At 35.0% G+C, this 22,434-nt stretch overlaps 1 protein-coding gene across 1 annotated transcript in view; it reads left to right on the forward strand.

Moving 5' to 3' along the window:
* MALRD1 (MAM and LDL receptor class A domain containing 1) overlaps nt 1–22,434 on the forward strand; it is a 199,103-nt gene that overhangs the window by 70,059 nt on the left and 106,610 nt on the right. The window contains exons 21-25 of the mRNA XM_010007011.1: nt 5,282–5,438; nt 7,630–7,740; nt 8,638–8,851; nt 13,324–13,571; nt 15,799–16,096. Of these exons, the coding sequence (XP_010005313.1) occupies nt 5,282–5,438; nt 7,630–7,740; nt 8,638–8,851; nt 13,324–13,571; nt 15,799–16,096 (1,028 nt within the window). The remainder of the gene's footprint in view (nt 1–5,281; nt 5,439–7,629; nt 7,741–8,637; nt 8,852–13,323; nt 13,572–15,798; nt 16,097–22,434) is intronic.

The raw sequence follows: 22,434 nt of genomic DNA on the forward strand, positions 1-22,434 counted from the left end.
AGTTAAAAAAAATGAAGGCTACCTGCGGTTGCAGTACAGTCTGAGAAGAATCCCACTGTAACATTGTGTGTACGGTTTCTCCACCCTCCACTTGTCCCTTTAGACACAGATTCAGTAAATTGTCCCATTGACCATAAATTCAACTTTGAAAAAATGAAGACTCCACCAGTGCTTATAAGAAAAATGTGCTATAGGCAGAGTGTTTACCCAGCTTTCCCATTTTATAGTTAGTATATTGAAGTTCTGTTGGACTCTATATGGACACATACAAAGATAAAGTCTTCCTTGTATCTTTGTCTGTTTCCTTAGGAGTATTGTAATAATAATGACTTTTCGCTGCTTTGTATTTCTAATGCTATCTTTGTTGCCAATGTTAGTAAATAGGAAAGAGTAAAGATTTTTAGTAGAGACTTTTCTTTTTATACCAAATTTCATTTTTACCAGAACTTTCATATCATTTGGTTTCTGTCTCTATAAACAAGTTAAAGTATCATAGTTTACAACTGTCTTATGTCAAATATATGGCATTAAAATACTGACTCTACGAAAATTTAACTCCTTCTTAGCTAAGAAATAATAATCTATTTTTTTTTTTCTCAGCAATCTTTTGAGGAAATATTTTCTGGCTAGGAACTCCTAGCTAATCCAAAACTAAAATTCTACTGTAAATATCTTACCTCTAGCAAAGCTGTCAGCTGGTTATCTATGCTCTTGGAAGAAAGGGAATAGATAAAGGAGACTGATCTCCCTCAACCCCATTATTGTAACAAATGGTGCAGGGAAGGTGATGTATGCAAACTGAAGCCACTGCCTTGTGTGTCTGAAACCATCAGCTGAACTTTGATGACTGACATTTTCCTGATCTGTATTGTATCCTACAGTCCTTCCCTTTTGGTTAAGAGTGCTTCATTTGGATGCCATCTAGTCACCTACTGATTTTTTTGATCACTAGTTTTAAATTTCTTACTGTACAGAAACCCATCTGGACTAATGCCAAGTCAATGACTTGGCAAATCCTGAAGAGATGGTGTTGGAGAGCTGAAGAATAAGGCTTTAAACATGTTACTAGGTCCAACATGTCTATGGAACTCTGGTTTATTATATAGATGCTGCATAGTGTTTATGGTCATCTACACTCTGGAAAAATGGAAAGGAATGTGGGAGCTGCTGCTTTTTGAATTTCAGATTTTAGGATGGTGTGATAATCCCTGGAATGCTTATACGTCTAAGCAAAATGAAATTTCTCTCTCTGGTGGTTTGCCTTTTTGTCAATTTTTCTCATTATTATTGGGATTTGAAAGGAAATCTGAACTCTTTACTGAAGCAGAGTTGTTTGTTTTCTTATTGAATATAGTTTTCACTCTAAATGAAAAATAAAGACTAAGTGTTTTATGAGTCCATATAAGTGCTTAATCAGGGATTCTCAAACAATTTGTAGAAGATGAGTAGATGAATTAATACTTGAAATGTGCCCAACAATTAATGAAATCAGAGCTTGAAGTTTCTGAACAGGAAAGTTCAGCTGATTAATTTTTTATCCACTTTGAGACATTACAACAATACTGTGACATTATTAGTATTTGTTGACATTACAACTTTCACAGCATGAAACTTCACTCAATAACACTGCCAGTTTTAAACTGTCTATTTTTTTGAATAGCCCTCCAACTTTTTTTTTAACACATCCAATCTTTCCCTCAATACTAATCCCCGTAGGGTATATTCAGTTCTCTGTGCTCTTCTGAACACTTTGAAGGGGCAAATACAGTGAAAATTCTTTTTTATATGTCTGTTCTTTGCTAATGTTAAAAGATACTTGGAATATTAAGCCATTAACAAAATCAAGTATGGAAATGTAGTTGCATTGCTTCTGTTGAATTTTTTATGTCCATTAAAATGTTGTGAATTTCCCTCTGAAATTAATTAGGATTATCACACTGGCACAAGAATGTTTTTATATAGGGAATGCTTGCAGTACATAGGTAAAATTAATTATTTTCAAAGGGTAAATATCAAGATTTTAATGACTTATATTGTAGCTGCTAACTAAGAGGTTTTCCATGAGAAAATTTTCCAAATGAGCCTGAGATTTTGCAATTACTGGCAGTGGAGTCTGTGTCTACTGTCCTGAATTTCAGCACTTATGTGAGATCTACATTGGAAGCCAGATTTAATTACTCTTCTACATGTTGAACAGTATCTCGTTCACATTTGTTGCACCAGCTTCTTGAGGTTCCTTTTTGCAAACCTTGAGAGAACTGGATATCCTTTTACCTCCAGGCAAGATTCAGATAGAATACTTAATGCCAAGAAAAAAAAAAACAAAAATTGCCACATTGAAATAATGGCTTTCTTCAGCAGAAAGGAGGGAAGTGAATTATTATTCCAAAAGCAGACTTGTTTGAAAGACCTGTAGCTAAGTAGTGTTCAAAGTTTTCAATTATCATTTATAGTATGTGCACTTTCTTCTAAATAAAAATTCTCTATTACTTTTCATTTTGGTATTAATTTTACCTAATTGCCATAAGGCTCACTTACATGTTACTCTATTTTGTGCTTATTTTCTGCAATAATTCACATCCAAATATTTATGCCACTCTTTCAAGGATGATGTAAATGCATGCAGTGATTATAAAGATGTCTAAATTGCCAAGATATGCTGATAAAATAAAAACCTCAGTGGCACTTCTCTCATCTGCTACTGAATGCAAACGAAAAATAAGATTCTGGAGAAGATGCAGATTTCCCCAGATTCTCCCTAGAGTCTTATGAAGCTGATTTTGGTTCCTCTTCGTTTTATCAGCAATACCCAGTGATTTCACCAATAACATGTCTCACCTACACCAAAGGAAGGTCTGCCCCATATTGTAAGATGTATTTTTAAAACATCTTATTCTCCTTCAAAAATATCTTTACCTGCATGTGGTTTAGAAACAGAAAAATTTACTATGAAGTACTGGGTGTTTATTTTATAAGACAGGAAGTTTATGATTCTGCTGGGTAGCTAATTCTATTTTCTGGGTGGCACTAGAAATGTTAACTCTGATAATGACATATTTTCCTGTATGTATGTGTTTTCCACCTGAAACTATGTGCATAGGCAACCCTTTCCACATACAACTGATTTTTTATGTAGAAGTTTTTATTTTTCAGTTATGAATCATATATACTTCATGTTCTGTAACTAAGATGTAATAATATATCTATGAAATGTTATATTTTCCTGCATATATTCCTTCATTTTGCAGGATTTTTTACTACTTCTCTTTAAAAAAAGATGAATGTATTAGTAGTTTAGAGTTGAGAATCGTCTCTGAGAAATTATGGGAATAATTGACTTCTGTTTTTTTTTACATTTGCAGATATTTTACATATAAATCCTTACCAGTATCTAGAAATACAGTGATTGTCTCTCTCTTGAATGCTAGATAAAGCTTTGAGAAACCTCTTCGAAATGTGTAATGACTACAGGATTGAACAATGGCTAATTAAGTACTAACAGTGTTCTACCCACTCCTGACCCATGGAAGTGTTAAAATTACATTTGGCTGTGCTGAAGTAAACAGCCTGGAATTTCCGCACCAAAACGTTTTATGACTACCCAAACTTGTCTCTTATTTTCTGGCCATAATTCCTTCCTTCCTTCCTTCCTTCCTTCCTTCCTTCCTTCCTTCCTTCCTTCCTTCCTTCCTTCCTTCCTTCCTTCCTTCCTTCCTTCCTTCCTTCCTTCCTTCCTTCCTTCCTTCCTTCCTTCCTTCCTTCCTTCCTTCCTTCCTTCCTTCCTTCCTTCCTTCCTTCCTTCCTTCCTTCCTTCCTTCCTTCCTTCCTTCCTTCCTTCCTTCCTGCCTTCCTTCCTGCCTGCCTTTCCTTCTTTCCTTCTTTCCTTCTTTCCTTCTTTCCTTCTTTCCTTCTTTCCTTCTTTCCTTCTTTCCTTCTTTCCTTCTTTCCTTCTTTCCTTCTTTCCTTCTTTCCTTCTTTCCTTCTTTCCTTCTTTCCTTCTTTCCTTCTTTCCTTCTTTCCTTCTTTTTCTGGTATGAGACCAGGGGAGGCACAAGCAGTACTGTGTATAACAAGCAGTGAACCAGCCACTGATTTCCAAGGATCTTCGAATCACAAAGGCTGTTAGTGACAATAGCTATTATTAAGTTTCAGTTTTCCTATGAAGCAAAGATGTAACAGTCTTAAACATGGAGAAAGAGAAGAAAATTGCAAGTTATTTTTGTTTAAATATAACTTTAAGATCAATCACAGGTTATATGAAGGATAAGGAGATACTTTATGAAATTCTTTGCCCTGGACAAAAGGAAGATCAGGGTGTGTGCAGTCTATTAATCTGCCACTGGTCATACTAGAAAAAACATTACTGCATAGGTCATTCTAAGAATGAGTGAAATAACCAAAGGACTTCAGATTCTCAGAGGAAGTTGCTGTGTGTGTACAGAGATAAAATTTCACTGTTTCTGCACCACTGAATCCCTGTTCAGCAGAACTTTCAGTCTGTAAGCACCCTCTGGGCACCCCGCGTTTCTCTCAGCAGTGCTTGCTGGGCATGGTCACTGACTTCTCAGGGTTGCAGTGGTGTAAATTTACAGAGTGGCTGCTCAGAGCTTGGCCAAACAGGAAAACTGAAAAGCAAGGAAAGCCAAGTACCAGTATCTTTTTAAAAACATAGGTCCCATCATCAGGCTTGAATTTTGAGAAGCACAGAGTGTGTAGCAGCTCCACTGAAGAGAACAGAATCTTATCTTTCGTCAGCAGCTGCTTTTTGTTTTGAAAATCAAGGGGTTTAGGAGCCAAACCTTACCTATCCAAACCACTACAACAGCATTTCTGGTCTTTCTGTACACTGATATACACTGTCTGTAGTCTGATACTTTCTGCAGAGCCAGCCTCATCTTTCCACACTGCTCAGGAGAAAGAATTTAACCTGGCATCTTTGATTTTTTTAGACTTAAACCAGGATCAGACCCTCTGGTTTCCCCAAGGAAGATATTGGTGGGCAAACCCAGAGGCTCTCCAGCCCTCAACTATACAACCCTGTGGGTAAAGGGTGACTTCAGTTCTCTATATTGTTTTGCCAGTCTCTAATATAAAAATACTTCCTGTCTTTCCAGGGGCATTTTGGGATTCTGGCCACACACTGATAAATTCAAAGGCATTCAAATACCCAGTCCCAAGGTGTTATATTTGTATAAGGAAATATTACCATTTTAACTTTAACTATAATTGATTATGAATAAATGTTTTGATCTAATAAAGAAAAACATTTATCTCTGAGCAGGTATACTGAAGAAGGTTGGTATCTGTTTGCAGACAGCTCGAATGGAGAATTTGGTCACACAGCTGACATTGCTACTCCAGTCATCTCTCTTACAGGGCCTAAATGCAAAATCAAATTCTGGAACTATATGAATGGTTCAACAATAGGTTCTCTGGAGGTAAGGGGTAGTTATTTCTTTTGGTTTGTATTTTTTTACTGCTTGAAATTGCTCTGAGAAAATTCATGCCTTGTCATTTAGTTTCATTAAGGCCTAGGTTTCTAATTAAAATGAACAGTGTTAACACTCCACTTCTCTCAGTATGTTATAATCTGAAGGAAGTGTTAGCTCAAGTAAGCTGTGGTATATCTAACTTTCTACAACAATCAAACATTTTTACTTTCTTAGATAAACTTCCCTACAAGAGAAACCCTTGCATTGCTCAACACCCCTTGACACTGAAAAACGTTAGCAGGTATCTGGACATTGAGATCTTTGCTGAGTGTGGGAGCATGAAAAGAAAATTAATTTGCTGTAAAATTCTGTAGAAACTGCTTATTACTTAGAAAGTGTAACATATATCTTCAGGGAATGTTGCGCAATAGCTGCAGCATCAGAAATAGATTGAAAAAAAATACTCAGGATAAGTTATACAGTAACTTGTGAACTCAATATCAACATAGGTGTGACCAGTGTGTGTGAATTTAGTTGTACAAATAAATTCTCACTAGCTTGGTTACTCAGCAGCAAAAGACAATTATAATAAAAGCTGGTAGAATTCAACTGTTTTGAAGATGAAATTGAAGCAAATGTTGACATTAGATATGAAATGTAAGACGTGGTGTCCTTCACCCTATGCATGTGCCTTGGTACATGTTCAGAGAAAGTAGGTTTTGTGTATTCTTGAGTTTTTCTTATTTTTTTTATTTTTATTTTTTAAATATCACTGAGTTTCTTCCAAGTAAGTAGAGATCTTGCCAAGCTGCCTGGCAAGTAGTTAAATTTTAATTCATCAGAATTAGTGGGAAATCAGAGTATAAAAACAGTTTATCCTCCCTTTTAAGACTTGGGACGGGTCAATTTACTTTGAGACTTCTTTGCATTTACTTGAGAGTCCAGGGCTTCTTTAGAGTGTAGGAAAACATGTTAGTTGTAATTAAGTCCACAGACTGTTTTGTAGAAATTTACAGCAAATTCTATGAACCCATGCCCAGTGTTACTCCACAAAAAGCAAATGTATGTAGATAGAATTTTTTTCTCAGTTTCAACACAGGAGACTACAATTTCCCTCTATTCCTCAACTGACTTCCCCTCCTTCTCCCCTAAATTCATTGATTTTAATATGTACCAAAAGAAAAGTCACAAAACCTTTTCATTTAAAATATTATAAAGAATTACCTGCTTTCAATTAGTTAATTGAATGATTAATATAAAATTATTTAGGTAAGCTGGAAGAGGGTAGATTTACGTTAGACATTAGAAAGAAATTCTTTAGTGTAAAGGTGGTGAGACACTGGCACAGGTTGCTCAGGGAAGTTGTGGCTGCTTCCTCCCTGGAAGTGTTCAAGGCCAGGTTGGATGGGGCTTTGAGCAACCTGGCCTAGTTGGAAGTGTCCCTGCCCATGCATTTTAAGAGTTCGTGCTCATGTAAAAAAGTGTCAGCTTTCTCCAGTTTAATGGCTGTTCACAAAAATGAGTTTACTTAAGAGTCTTAAATTGCACACAGATCAAATTTGGTCTTCAGAAGAAAATAATAAATTTCTGTTTGGATAAGAAAAAAATAATATTTTTTTTTAGTAAATGTTGTTAATGTTGTTTCTATATTCTACAAATTGATCCCTACCCACTGATGAGCAATTATTATTTTACAGAATCACAGTATTTGGAGTTGGAAGGGACCTTGAAGCTCATCGAGTTCCAACTCCCCTGCATGGACAGGGGAGCTAGCTATTCCAGATAAATTAATTGAATAAGTCAGTCCAGGCAAGGCTCTGGACTGACTGTGTTTATGAGGAAATCAGAAAATCTGAAAGCATTGTTTCATTAGAATAGCTGTTAACAATGGCAAATCCCTTTGTATCAGATAAGACATCAGCAGAAGGTTCTTCACTGGAACAGGTTCCCAAGGAAAGTGGTCATGGCACTGAGCCTTACAGAGTTCAAGGAGCATCTGGGTGATGCTCTTAGTCATATGGTTTAGTTTTATTGAGGATCAGGAAGTTGGACTTTATAATCCTATGGGTCCCTTCCAACTGCAGAATTCTGTGTTTTTATGATATTTAATATTGATACAGAAATAAGTTGTGCAAGAAACCTAAACTGAGCTGGTAACAAAAAGATATTTTGTACTCAAGAATTATTCTCTTTTTAGCTGTTCTGCAAAACTGTTAACAAGACTTCCAAACTGTGGACTCAAAGTGGCAGCCAAGGTCCCCAGTGGAACAGGGCAGAAGTGTTCCTAGGAATTCGTTCAAATTTTCAAGTATGTATTTCTATTTTATGTACTCTCTAGAGAGCTGGCCTTAATACTTTCATATTATGCATTCTTCACCTCCTCATTTCCCTTTTTGCCACATACACATACTATGCCTCCCTTTCTGAATAGGAAAAGTAACCTTTATATGTCTGTCTGATTGGTTATTTGAGGTGAACACAATTTATTTCTTTTTATTTCTCTATCCCCTTCAATCTCAGAGTGATACCCATTTTTAAGACAGAGAATCCCTTCTTACCTTGAATCCAATTCAGGTACTATTCTACTTTATTCTCCTTGATGTGTAGGAGTATTACATCTGGTTTATGAAAAAAATAATTTTGAGTGTGATGTTCACTTTAAAATATAAGCAGACTCCTAAGTGTCTGAGAGATACTTAGTGATAGGTATGCCATGCTTAGTTGTACTCTTAAAAAAACCAAAGCTTAGACAGCCAGGAACATATTTTAAAGTGTTTTCATTCCCTGTTACTTCTGTCTTGGATGGCTTTTAATACAAATTTAACATTCTTCTTACATTAATGGGATTAACCAATTAATTACTTAAACTGATACTACTCCCCATTTCTCCTGAACTAATACCAATGGTTCCACTTCTGCAAGTAAACATGAAAACTTCTCGTCTGTGTTGCTCATTTTCATCCCTTTTTTTCTTTTTTGGTACCTGCTTGGTGTTAGAAGATGGCCCTTCAGTAACTATAGTGAAAAATCTGTACAAGCAGTACTACAACCTTTCACAGGACTCTGCAATGACAGTGAGAACTGATCACTTGATATTCCAAGATTTGCAAGAAGTGTCATGAACTCTGTTCTACTCATGTTATATGTCTAAGCTCTTATGTATCTTAGCAGTGCCTTGATGTAATAGCTCTGCAATTTTTGTTAGATTGTTTTCAGGGCAAAATGTGGTGTCAGTTACATGGGAGATGTGGCAGTGGATGATATTACCTTTGAAGATTGTTCCCCTTTGCTGATCCCAGGCAGACCTTGCACATCTGAGGAATTCACATGTGCCAACAAGTACTGCATCCCAAAGGATAATCTGTGTGATTTTGTAAATGATTGTGCAGATAACTCAGATGAGAGCCCTACTATTTGCAGTAAGTATGGTAGTTTTTAAAGAAATAATTATAAAAAATAACTGTGCCTGCTGTGAATTTTTATTACTTAAGTACTTTTGGCAGCTTATCAGCTGAAAAAGTAAACAAGAAGATAACAATTAAATTCTATTCCTTGGCTTTTAAGGATTTTAAATGACTATTATTTAAGTTCAAATCATATGATAGAAAATAAAAACAAATGTTGGTTAATTTTTAAAATAACTTGGAAAGCCACTGTCTTTGAAAGCAGAATAAAATTATCCTGCTTTCCATATGAAAAGAATGTATTAAGGCTGAAAAAATATTTCAAGAGTAATACCTTTAAGATATAAGAGACCTACCTCCTTTGATATTTCAAGGATTGTCTGGTCTCTTAGAAAGTAATTTTAATCTGAGTACTGTAAAATTTTTGTTACAAGAGATATCAAGAAACACCATCTGCAGTGTTGGATTCAAAGAATTATGTTTCATATCAAATGGGTTCTCCTCTGGAGAAATGGATCACAATGCATAGTACTAACAATTCCTCCTTTCAAGTAGAAGTATAGGAAATGCTCACACAATCAAAATCTGCATCATTTTGTACCATATAAACAGTTGCCTCATTTTTATTAAGATTTTATGATGAATATATCAAATGCTTGGTGAATACAATCTGATGAAGGAAAGGTATATTGAAATCCTATTAAGGCAAAGGAACTATGTTTTGCAAATTATTTTATACTATTAAAATTCTCAGTGATTTCCAAACCAGGAACAGCGTGTCACTAAACTATATGGGGACCAGTTCAAATCTGCAATCAGAGATTAGGAATATATAAAGCTGGAATTAGTCTGATGAAAAAGATTCTTATGTTTTGGCTTGTATTTTCTGAAATATTTATAAGCTGTTTACTTATGACTATTTTGAATTTTCTACATTGTCTGTATTTCCCAGGAAACACCATCAGTCAAGTAAAGAATGAAGCATTAGGTGGTTCAAACAGGCTAGCGTGCCTGTTTGGTTTTGCAGCCCCCATAAAGTGTCTCATTCTGACTTCTTGCTGAAAAGAGATGAATTGAAACAGTCTCAATAAAGAATGTATTTTCTTGTAAAGTGCTTTTTCTACTTCTTTTTTTTTTTAAGTTTAAATTGGATTTTGACTCAGAATAAAAAGTACTCCCATTTCATGGTATCTAATTGTGCTTTAAAATTCTTGGTGATCAATTATTACTTTCTTTATTAGGTCTGGGAGTGTTTTACTTAAGAAAACAAGAAAACATGAAAACTGTGCAGCTTGAAGACATCTCCATAGTACCTTTTGACAGTAGGCCTTCCTGGATCACTAGTTGTAACTTGATGTAGTTTGCTATGTGCTTGAAGAGTTATCATATATTAATTAAAACTTTCTGCAGCATGTGGAAAGAAACTAGTCCCTAATCTCTCTAATATTGCTGAAACTCCAAAATGTTAATAGGACTATATCACAGGATGATACTCACCAAGTCTACTTAACAATGTCTAGACAAAGCTGGTGCTGCTGGGATATAAAGTATGCCTCATAAACTGTTAAATTACTATTGAGACATCTGTGCCTCGGTTTTGTTTGCTTTGTAGAGTGCTCTTTTTAGCTAGTGGCATCATGTCAGTGCTGTAAGCTAAGTAAAATTAACATTTTAACAGATGTACTGATCCATCCAGTGTTCAGAAATGTTTCCATTAGATACTGAATTAATAATCTACACAGAGATTTCTTTAAGTGTAATGTCACTAGTATTATTTTGTTACTGCAAATGTGTGAGAATAAAATAAATCACAAGTGCTGAAGAGTTAATGGGTGGTAACACTCCTTTAAACTTGTTTAGAATATGCCTGGATTTGCCTTACGCTACTTGAGGTTGCTACTGTCACAGAGATGTCTTGAAGGCATCTCTGGTTAGATTCAGCAGGGTATTCCTCCTTGAAGAATTTAAGTTTAAGTTTGAGTAAATTAAGTTTTGTGAAAAGGCTGCGGGGCAGCAGTGTTTTCCAGTCTGAAATATGGATTAGTGCTGTGCAGGTGGCTGTACTCGGTAGATGTTTGGTTTTGTCTGAGCCTGGATAATGTTCAGTTTAGCTCATCAGTGTACTTCTGAAGCAAATCTTTGTTATTCCTATTTATTGGAATTTGGTTTGCGTTGTAGAGAGTGCTCAGGCATATGAACTAGGCTCTTTTAATTTGAAAATAAGATGAAAGAAAAGCTCCAGGAAGGTGTTAAATATATTCTAACCTCTAGTGGTCATTCAGACCTCAGGATCAGTCTATATCACCTCAGTCCTCTTTCCTCTGCTGCCCCCTTAAATGCCATCAGGTCCTTAGCAACTGGCATTTTGCTCTACAGTTCTGCTCCTATAGCTCTGTACTTCTTGTTCACCTAGATATAGCTGCTGGGAATAATATGACTTTAAATAGTTTAAATTTTGCTCTGTTTAATTACTTGGTTTATTACAAAGATTCATTAGATCTTTTATGTTCAATATAATAGGATTCATATACCTACTGTTAAGTATTTTTCTTTAATAATTAAGCTCTCAGCCAGTAGACTAAACCAGCAGCCCTGTGTCTGCTCCACAGACAAAAGGATTAGCTTTGCTTTTGTTCTTCATTACTAAGTGTTCACAGTTCTTCACAGAAGTGTCTGCTACCAGAGATTTAATATGCAGTGCATAGTCATCTGCTTTAACTTGAGCCTCTAGGCAGCCTAAGTTCTCTTTTCATCATTGGAGTGGCTAAAGTCCATCTAATGTAAAATTTGTTGTTTGAGTTAGATTAGCTTAATTGTTCTATAGATATGACTGTTTTTCTTAGTTGACTCGAGAGAACTTACAAGGACATTGAAATTTAGATTAGGTAAAATGCAATATATACAGCATTGGAAGGGATGTTCAATGCTCATGCCTTAAAACAAAAATAGTTGCCTGCCTTAATTTTATTGATTTGAGATGGAATTTGTAAGCAAATGAATTTAAATAAGATAATCAAATATAGATTAACTACATGATAATTTGGCAAAAAAATGAAGTGACAAATTTAATGGCAGTTACATTCAGTCAGGGTAAAAAAAAACCCTTTGTTCTGTACTTAGAACATGAGGTTTTGAGCTTTTAAATTTTACTTCAGATAGCATTAGATTTGTGGACAAATGTAAAGGATAGTGCTAAATAGTACATATTTTCAAGAAAAACTTTATAGTTTCTTTTTCTCCCTTATGACCTCCACAAACAAACATACAAGGAAGAAATCTTTAATTTTATTTCAGCCTGAAATTTTAGAGGTAGCTGTCTGAATGGTTTATGTCCATGTGTAGACTCCATGGTTTTTAGTTCCTTGGGCTTCTTACTGAGGCTTCTAAACATCTGCCACTTAAAAAAGTTACTTTCAAATGGCTGAACTTTATCAGATCCCAGGAAAGGCTGAGATTTTCTTTACATTTTGTGAGAGAGCTTTTGTAATTTCTTATATTGTCAGACCAAATAATCCAGAATTTCCTAATTTATCTTCAAAGGACTTTCCAGCAATAATAATAAGAATATTCAGGGCACATTTGAAAGTCTTCTAAAGGTTCTGCTGAAATTCCAGCTGATTTCAGTAACTTTAGTCTTATTGAGTAATCATCATAATGAAGTTATAGATGCATAGAGGAGGAAAAATACATACAGTTTGACCTTCTGGGATGATGTAATTGACTTAATCTTTATTTACGTGGATAGTTGATTTACCATGCTGGATGCTTTGACTTTGACAATTGGGAAAGAGTGTGCATGTTGAGTTACATAAAAATCAGCCAAAATTATGACAGCATCCTCTTTCTCTAGACATTAAATACAATTTAATGAGACATGTAGACAAGCATATTTTCTAAGAAAATGAATATGTGAATTTTTCTAGAAACATTTAAAAATAAACTATGTGTGTGATTCAGCTCAAAGTTGGCACACCTGCATTTATGTTTTACCTCCATGTCTGTATGGAGACTCTCTTTTTGGCATACAGTGCATTCATTTGATGGGTTTCTGCTCCCTGAATACAGGTATTTTTTATTATTTTCACCTGACCTGTAATATGTTCCTCCAAAAAGACTAGTTTTCTGCAGATGGCTTGGATGCCCCATGGAGGGCACCAGTTGACTTATTCCTGTATTACCATAAAGAGCTATTCAACTTGACCTAAAATAGACAGCTATAATTGGTTACTTTTATACCAAGGAGTCTGTTGACTATAATGAGAACACAGAGACCTACCTCATTTATATGTAGTTTTATACTATTCTATTATTATATCCTAGAAGATTAAAATTATCTGTTTAATAAGTTACACAATTATAATTATTTTTTTCTATTGAATTATTAATTTTTCTTTGTATGGATTTGAGTAATAGATTGTAGCACAAGTACCTAATTGACCACTTGAAAAAAAAATACTTTTTTTCATGTGTGCACAAATGTCTTTCAGGAACATCTATAGGGCACTGCAATTTTGAGTTTGATCTTTGTGGGTGGAAGCAAGATGAAAATGATGATTTTGACTGGAACCTCAGAACTGGCACTACTACAAAAATGGGCACTGGACCATCTACAGATCATACACTACAAGAGCCATCTGGTCATTATATTTTCATAAAGAGTTCATTTCTTCACATGCCAGGACAGAAAGCTAGGATTTCTAGTCCTGTCCTAAGCAGAAGGAATAAAGACTGCAAGGTATGTGGGGCTGTGGTACTATCAGGAATGCAGAATTTGGTTTCTGGGTTACATCAATACTCCTAAAATTAATAAAGATGATCACTGACATATTTCTTGAGTAAAAACAAGCATATTTTAGGAAAGTCAGGGCCTGGTCTTGTTTCCTTAAGGTCATAAGAGTATGTATCTTATTGCAGGAGAAGAATGAGTTATCTAAGTAAATAAGTACTCTGGGAGGTTCAGATGAAGTTGACACTGAACACAGTGTCTGATTTAGAATGTGTCTTATGTGGCACATAAGACAGCCCTGAGTAGCATGAGTATATGTTTTGGTTTGTGAATTTATGGATAAAATGTGTTTTAGTATAGTAACAATTGGCTGTCAGAGTACAACTGCAAATGGAAAGATTTCTAGCAGAAGGCTTTGTCATCAGCTCTCCTCTAGAGAATGGAGAAAAGTAAAACTTGATTTTTCAAAACATTACAGCACGGTGATTTAAGCTTGATCATTTCTCTGCAAATACAATTTTAAAAGTTTTCTAGTTTTGAGATATCTTTTGCAGTATTTGCTAAAATATTAACTTGTAGTTTCATAAGACATCTTTCAGAACACATCTACCAGAATCCACTAGAGGAACAGTATGCTGACAAAGTGAATTTTCCAGAAAGTTGAACTATGCATTAATTTGAAATGGTATTTTTCCAAGTTTTCATAGTCCTTATGTGTCAAGGTAAAAATTACTTATATCTTGGTTTCTAACATCAGTGTCAAACACAAAATGGAAGTTTAAAAAGTAATAGTTGCCATTAATTCTAGTTACAAATAGAATCAGTAATAATTTTAAAATATCAATTAGAAATAGAGCTAAGTGTGTGTGCATGTATGTGTGTGTGTACACATGTATGCATACATGCATATATACATATGTACGTGTGTGTGTATACAAATATATAGGTAGTATTAAAAAGAAATAGAAAATAAACATAAACATGAAAATTATTATATAGCTTAAAGATGTACACAAGGCACTGACCATGACTGGAGACAAAGATGAATAGACAAACCTCATTTTAAAAAGAATTTTTAAGAAAACTGGAGTAATTACAGGGTAGGAAATAAGCAAGTGAATAGAAATACTTCCATGCAGGAAAACTGAAGGAAAAAAAAAAAAAAAGTAAATATTATAAAATTTAATAATAATGTTAACACAAAGTCCTTGGTGGTTTTGCTAATCAATAATTAGAGAAAATCAATTAAATAGAAATGTGGGTTGTTGCTTATTTTGGTTTTTTTTAATAATATGCAATACAATGCACTGCAGATGTCTATGAAATCCTATAGCACCAGGTAACATAAAGGGACATAACTTTATACCTCTATAAATGTAATTATTAGATTTTTATAGCTACAATAAATAAGAGAGTTTTCATTCTTTAGGGCTTGTGCTATGCATTGGACAAGGAAGAAATTAGAGCATTTGACATGTTCTCACGTATTATGGCATGAATCTTTTTTGTGTTACTACATAATTCTTGGCTATATTCTGGTCTTTTTCAGAAACAAGACATTGCATTAGATCAAGTATTAATCTGATCAAATACAAGTATTCCTGTGCTGCTCTTGAATTCAAAATAACAGAAAGAGCATTTTACAGTGATGACTTGTCACTTTTTTTAAAATGTTTTGTATGTACTTGTACTGGTGAACTTCATAATTTTTATTCCCCATTTTTACTAAAAAACGTCTCTGCTTTCTAATCCAGGCACCTCTTTAGTTTATTTTACTTATTCCTTTACATGTATGCATTCAATGCAGTTTTGCTCCCATATTTGATTATGCTATTTTCTGATTGCAAATTCTATAATCTAACACAAATTTATAACCAGAAAATATTCAGTAAACTGAAATTTCTTCCCATATTGTAAATGGCACAGCTTTAGTCCTCTGTTTCCTTATTAAGTATTTTCATTCTTTTTTGTAATTGTTATTGCAAGAGTTATTCAAAGTATCAGCTGTCACAGGATTGTAATACTGGCTTATAAATTTGGCTTATGTATTAGTTTAAAAAAAATCACTATTAAGTCTTTTTGTGTGCATTTTAATTAAATTGTTTTTGAATCAGTAAAATTAAGGCTATTCTGACTGCCACTAATGATGCTCTGTTCAATAATTAGTGTAAATACAATAGCAGAATATGTCTGAAATCATATATTGTATACTTGACGCTATTGTTGTCTTTTGCAGATAATTTTCTATTACCATATGTACGGAGCTCACATTGGGTCATTGAATGTCTACCAGAGAACTACAGTGAAACATGAAAAAATTCTTCTTAATCTTACTGGAAACCAAGGAAATTTCTGGCAGCGCAAGGCACTGACCGTAGCTGGAACTGGAGATGAAGATTTCCAAGTTGTCTTTGAAGGGATAGCTGGAAAAGGTCCTAAAGATGGCATAGCACTTGATGACTTCATATTTTCCAAAGAGTGTTTACCACCTCAGGAGTTTTTACCAGAAGAACCCACTATGCTGCCTCCAACAGGTATGTTTCAGCTAGGGACAACCAGTCTATGTCTGTAACTAATGCTGTTTAGGCACCATATCCATCTTCTTTCTCTGTGGAGAGGTACTAGCATTGGTGTAATTATTTGCATCATCCCCACTTAGTGCACAAGGGAAATAAGACCCTCAAAAATTTTACTAAAAATAACAAGGTTCTGATGGGGGTGAATCCCAAGTTAAGAGCTACTCCTAAAAGCACTAATTACTAATATTTTCTTGAACAGAAATTTTGAAGGAGAAACTTTTCTGGCAGAACAGGGCAAATCTCTTTCCTCATTCCACACTTATCACCAGAGCTACTGAAAGATAAACCCCCAAAGTGGAATTTAGGAGATGCACTTTGCTTCTGGGCCTACTACACATTTTTTGCATGGCTACAGCAAGTAATTTTATCTCAGTTCCCTGTCTTTCTGATCAATAAAACAAAGTTAATATTTCCCAATGCCAAGGACTACCAGGATAATGGATTATCAATTTACGTGAGCTGCTTTTCTTTGTTACTGCTGCTAATGAGTAGCCTTTTTCTTTAGGATATCAATAAGCACTGCTCAGGCATTGGGAAATAACACTAATGGGACTATATCAAACCTAAGAAATCACACTGTATTTTGTGCACAAAAAATAAGCATGAAATATGTGGGCAGTGTTTTCCAGATATATCTCCGATAATGTTCCAGTTACACTATTGGTTTTTTACTTGTCAAAACTGTTACGGGAATTTATTGCAAAAGAGATTGGTATTTTAAAGTTCAACTTTGTATGAATGTTACCCCAAGAGGAACACTAGCTGAGATTTCTGATTTATTTAATTTTTTTTAATGTTTTCAGACTCCATCCACTTAATGGTAGATGCAGGTCCTTATGGTAAAGTTAGAAACTTTGAAAGCTTTGGTTTTGATAGTAAAGGGAGTTCCAAAACACTTTTATGATGTACATAATAAAAAAGCTACAAAAATATCTGGAAAAACCCAACAGAGACTGATTTTCTAGTGTAGCTCATCTAAGACATACATTATGAACTTCGTAGATTCACAAAATATTGAAGCAATGGTCTAAATTCATCCTTATAGTGAACAATCTTTTTCGTATCAACAATTTTCACTTGTCCCAGATGAGAGTTTACAAGCCACTGAGGACTGAAACTTACAGCTACTATTCAGCAGTGTTACCTGTTTGAGTCATTAATTGAAATGTGAAATTAAAAATCTGAGTGTGAAATCTGTGGGATTAAGCACAGGCTGGGTGGTCAGGCCCAAAGAGTGGTGGTTAGTGGAGTAAAATCCAGCTGGCAGCCCGTTACAAGCGGTGTTCCTCAGGGCTCAGTGTTGAGACTGTTTCTCTTTAACGTCTTTATTGATGATCAGGACATTGAGTGTATCATCAGTAAGTTTGCAGATGACCCTAAGTTAGGTGGGAGTGTTGATCTGCATGAAGATAGAGAAGCTCTACAGAGATACTTGGATAGATTGGATCATTGGGCTAATGCTAATGGTCTGGGCTTCAACAAGGCCAAGTGCTGGGTCGGGCCTCAACAACCCCATACAATGCTACAGGCTTGGGGGAGTCTGGCTGGAAAGTGTCTGGCAGAAAAGGACCTGGGGGTTAAAAATAAATGATTGCTCTGGATTAGACTAACATTACATAAAGATAATGCTTTTGTCTTAATCATTCATGCTGTCTGGAAAAAAATGAACAGAACTATTTGGTCTCACTGGGAGATGTTAACAATGTAAGTGACAATACAACATGAAGGTTTCAAATGCATCTATTGTTACTTGCAGAATCTCATCTCAAACCACTTATGTTGACTTTATAGATATCTTTTTCATCTTTCTTTTTCATTCTCTGACAACAAACAAGACTGTAACACAGAAGAAAGGAAAAAGTTGACCATATTGGAAGCTATGTTTCTTTGAGATGCTGAGTGCCTAAAGAGCTTTTTCACACTTTTAATCCCACCTGCACAAAACTGAGAATATTCCAGAGTACTTTCATTTGTACTTTAAGTTTATATTTTTGAATATTAATATTGCTTTAAGGGAAAAGATTGACATTCATAAATAGTAGAAGTCTTGAGTTGAAAACAGATATACATAATTAATTATCTTGCCCTTTAAATAGTAAGCAGTCACATTAATTTAAAGCCATTCCTCAACCATCTAATAGTGTATAACTTGTCAAAAAAACACAAAAAAACACCATAAAAACTGTTACTGGAAGAGACTTCTGAGGTCTTGTGGACATATAATACACTGAGTGCCCATCTTGCCTTGGGCTTTCCTTATCCTTCAGAATTTCTGTTAACCTTAAAAACAGCAAAGCACAGTGCTAGGGTACACTCTGTGTGTCACTCATTGAGTATGTCTCAAAGTGCATTGAGTGACTGATAACTAATAATCCTTTTCTATTGTGAAATAGTAAATACTAGCAAATGGAACAAAGAAGATGCTTCAGTGCCCTGTTATGAACAGAGACAATGATGTCGAACAGTGATAGTGTTCGAACCTTGGTGTTCATATTTTTGGTTCTTAACGATTTTGAGGATGAATATTACTGCATCTGGTTACTGGAAAAGAATCCTCATGTGTCTATATGAAAACAGACAAGATAAGAAATCAGCTGAGGAAATTTTGGTTCACCAGTACTTTGTTGTGGGAGAAACTTAGAAGGTTCACAGTTTCTTCTCAAAGCCTTTTGCAAATGAACTCAAGCTGTTGTTTTTAAAAAACTTTGGGATGCTCAGAATGCAAATCAATATGTCAAGGCACTTGAGAGTCTTGCAAATCCAAAAATTCAAATGTTTGCACTCAAACCCAGAAAAAACAGATGATTTACAAAGAAAACCTTCTTAATATGTAAAGTTTTAAAGTTTCCTTTTTTTCCCAGCACTTCAACTTCTAAAAGTCTTGAAAATTTAATGTAATTTCCGAAACTTTCTGTTTTAAATGAGATGCTTTTTTCACCTTCCTGTGCTGACAAGTCATTATTATTATGCATTATCAACTGTGATGAAAGCACTCTATGTCCTTGGGTAATACTGGTGAGATGTTAGAGAAAATATGTTATTGTTAAGTTGTTTGGTTTTTTTTAAAGAACACATACAATTCAGCCATACAGTAATGTCAACTCAGAGCAAGACTGATAATGCAGTAATTGTTGCAGGAAAAAAACCCAGAGATCTAAACTATCTAGAGAGCTCCTATCCCTGGAATGTCAAACTTTCGGCCTGCTGATTCATTACTCCAGCCTCTATGCCAGACTATGGTTCCACAGGAATTCTAGCATTGATGGAGGAACAAGTATAGTTCTAGCTATTTAAATGAAATATTTTGAAGCAGATCTAGCCTTTCAAGCCTATGCACATGTCATTCTGCTACTTCTGAGAATTGTAAACTATCCAATAAACTTGATTGCCTGTGGGTTTGGAAAACATAGATGATGATGACATTAAATATCAGTTTAAGAAGAACAAGTTTTGAATACATTTATCACCAATCTGTTTCCTGTCATTCTAAAAAAAATTAACTTGCTGGTGATTTAAAATTAGTGCTGATATAAAATAAGAACTGAAAAAGAAACAAGTTTAAATTATGAGAATTAAGTGTTAAATGCTTATTACCAGAGCCATAATTGGTGTAATTCCATATACAACCATATTTTTTAAATTCTCTAGAAGTTATTATCTTCTTTATCTTGATCAGTTTAATTATCATACTTAATTTATTTCCAATAAGCACAGATATTTAAAGGACCAGCTTCAAGAAACTTGGAATCTAACAAGAAATTTGAGATTTTCATCTCTGTTTTGTAGCTACACTAGGCATGGGTAAGCATTTAGTTTATCTGGTATAAATTTTCATAATTATAGAAGCAATTTAATGTGGTGTCACGATCCATGACCTATTATATCTCCTTTTTGGAGTGTATTAAGCTTATCAGGATTTGCTGAGAGATCCACATGTGGGTATCACCTCACACAGAGGAGACAGGGGCTTATGCCCTGACTTTTTCGAGTGAATAACTTGCTCAGTGCTTACTAATATTTCCATCGAAATGCCCGGTTTATTGTGGGGAAAACAAAGCAATTTGGGGCAGGATGTTCAAAAAGGAGTAATTACAACACATGAAATATATATGGGTACACCTTAGTTACACACCTTATTTACTTATTTAAGTGAGGGAAGGAGGAGGAAATATGCCTGACGCAGTTCCCGTATAGGGTCGCGATTTGTGTGCAGGTAAGACAGGATTATACTTTCCCCTATAAGCTGGGGTAGCTGGAATTATCTCACCACGCGGCGGCACAGATAGGACGAGCTGGGTAGCGAAGCGGCTGCAGGCACTCCAAGCGCAGGTCGCCCCCCCCCCAAAGAGAAGCGGCGGCGTTCGGCGCGCGGCTCCGGGACTTTAGGACTGCGAACAGTACTTTCAGACGGGACCTAGTCCCGCCCCTGCTTCCGGCCGCGGCTCCTCCCCCCTACACACACAGAGGGGGTTCAGCGCCACGTGGAGACGCCATTTTAAGTCAGTTTTGTCGCCTGACTCAAAGGACATTTCATGTTCGTGTAAGGAAATACCTGGTCCTTCACATGTGGGAAACTGCATTTTGATTTTTAAAACCCAAAGGCATTAATATAACATATAATTTAACCACCTGTACAACACTAACCACGTTTTCACCTAGAGTTTTCCTTGATTTATTTTATCATTTTAAGTCAAACCAAAGCATATCTCTTGCGGAAATGTTTCCTACTCTAATGAAAGCACTTAACTGATAGAGAATTTATCACAGCTTATAGTTATCTATTCAATGGTTAATTGCTCAATAATTTTATTTTACTTTGAACGTAACTTACTTCAATTATCCATCATGTAATGTAGGGGTTTTTTTCTAATAGATAAGAACTTTCTGCTATTGTTTTTCTTCTTACATGTAATTATAGAACATTATCAAGCTAACTCTTAAGCTTGTCTCTGATAAATTACACTAATAGGTCTCCCTTTGGTCACTCAATATAAGTGTGTAATCAGGCAATTCCTTTAGGAATCTTTCACTGCCCATGCAAGAAAATATGACACAATTTGTTGTTATCAATACTGAGTGAAAATTAAATGATTGCATACTCAGATATGAGGTAAAAAAAACCAAACTTGTGAGAACTTGTAATGGATTTCATGGTATAGTAAGAGGTACTATTTTAAAAAATAGCTACTGCCTTCATAAGGGGAAGGTTGAGAGATTCTCATCCAGAAATAAAAGGCAAGCTAAATATTGTGGAGGAAAAAAACAACTGGTAAATAATTTGGATTATAAAAAAATTAGCTTGAAGTATAAGATGTTTCTGAACAGAGATGTAGGAAGATCATCTGAATATATTATGACTTTTCAAGTGATAATGGAAATAATCAAGTCCTTCTCAAATATCTCCCATCTGCTAAAGTACAAGAAAAGAACAAATAGAAGGGTGCTTTTGCAACAAATTATCATACATGAATGGAGTTAATTTGTTTTAAAGGATTTAACATTTTTAAAAATTTCTTTTCAGAGAAGAGCTCAACAAGAATTAAAAATATCACTGTGATACAGAGAGATGTAAAAAAAACCCCTACCTCATTGAAAGTCCTGTTATGACACAGGTTATGTTTTCAAGTATTAAAGAATAATGTTGTCCCCTCTGGAATTGCTTCTTTGAGGACACAGGCATTCTTGCCAGAGTTTGAAGTTGACATGAACAGCACACACAGATGCTGTTCCTTAATACGAATATATTTTCTGTAATTTTTTGCTGGCCTGCCTCAATACTGTAACCCAAAATAACATGTTATCTTTTTTAGCATTCAAATTTCATTAATGTAGAAGACCAACCATATTTCATTTCTTTTCATAAGATTATTTTCTGTCTTGATGCTTGAATTTACATTATTTTCAAAATACATTTAAAAGAAACACCTCTATAAAATAAATGTGATTAATCCTTATTTTAATTACATACTTTGATATAGAATGATTTTCCTCAGGGTATATGAAACAAGGGGATTATTGACTGGGGCAGCTGTTTTCCTCTGTTTTATAAGTGAGAGATTATTGATCTGAAAGACACAACAGCTCCTTTGGGTACACTGCAGCCTAGTGTGTTGATGCAGTTGCCACACAGGGCAAAAATCCTACCTGCTGATAATCTTTAAGAATGTCTGCTTGGAGGAAAAAGTTACTGAACCTTGCTAAGGAGAAGTTTCTCTTAATTAAATATCTCTATTATGGCCACAAGCATCTATATGACAGAATGTTTGGATTGTTAGGATTGAGAAAAAGTAGGG

Source organism: Chaetura pelagica, unplaced genomic scaffold (assembly GCF_000747805.2).
Source record: "Chaetura pelagica isolate M959 unplaced genomic scaffold, ChaPel_1.0 scaffold17, whole genome shotgun sequence".
In the NCBI taxonomy this organism is placed as follows: Eukaryota; Metazoa; Chordata; class Aves; order Apodiformes; family Apodidae; genus Chaetura; species Chaetura pelagica.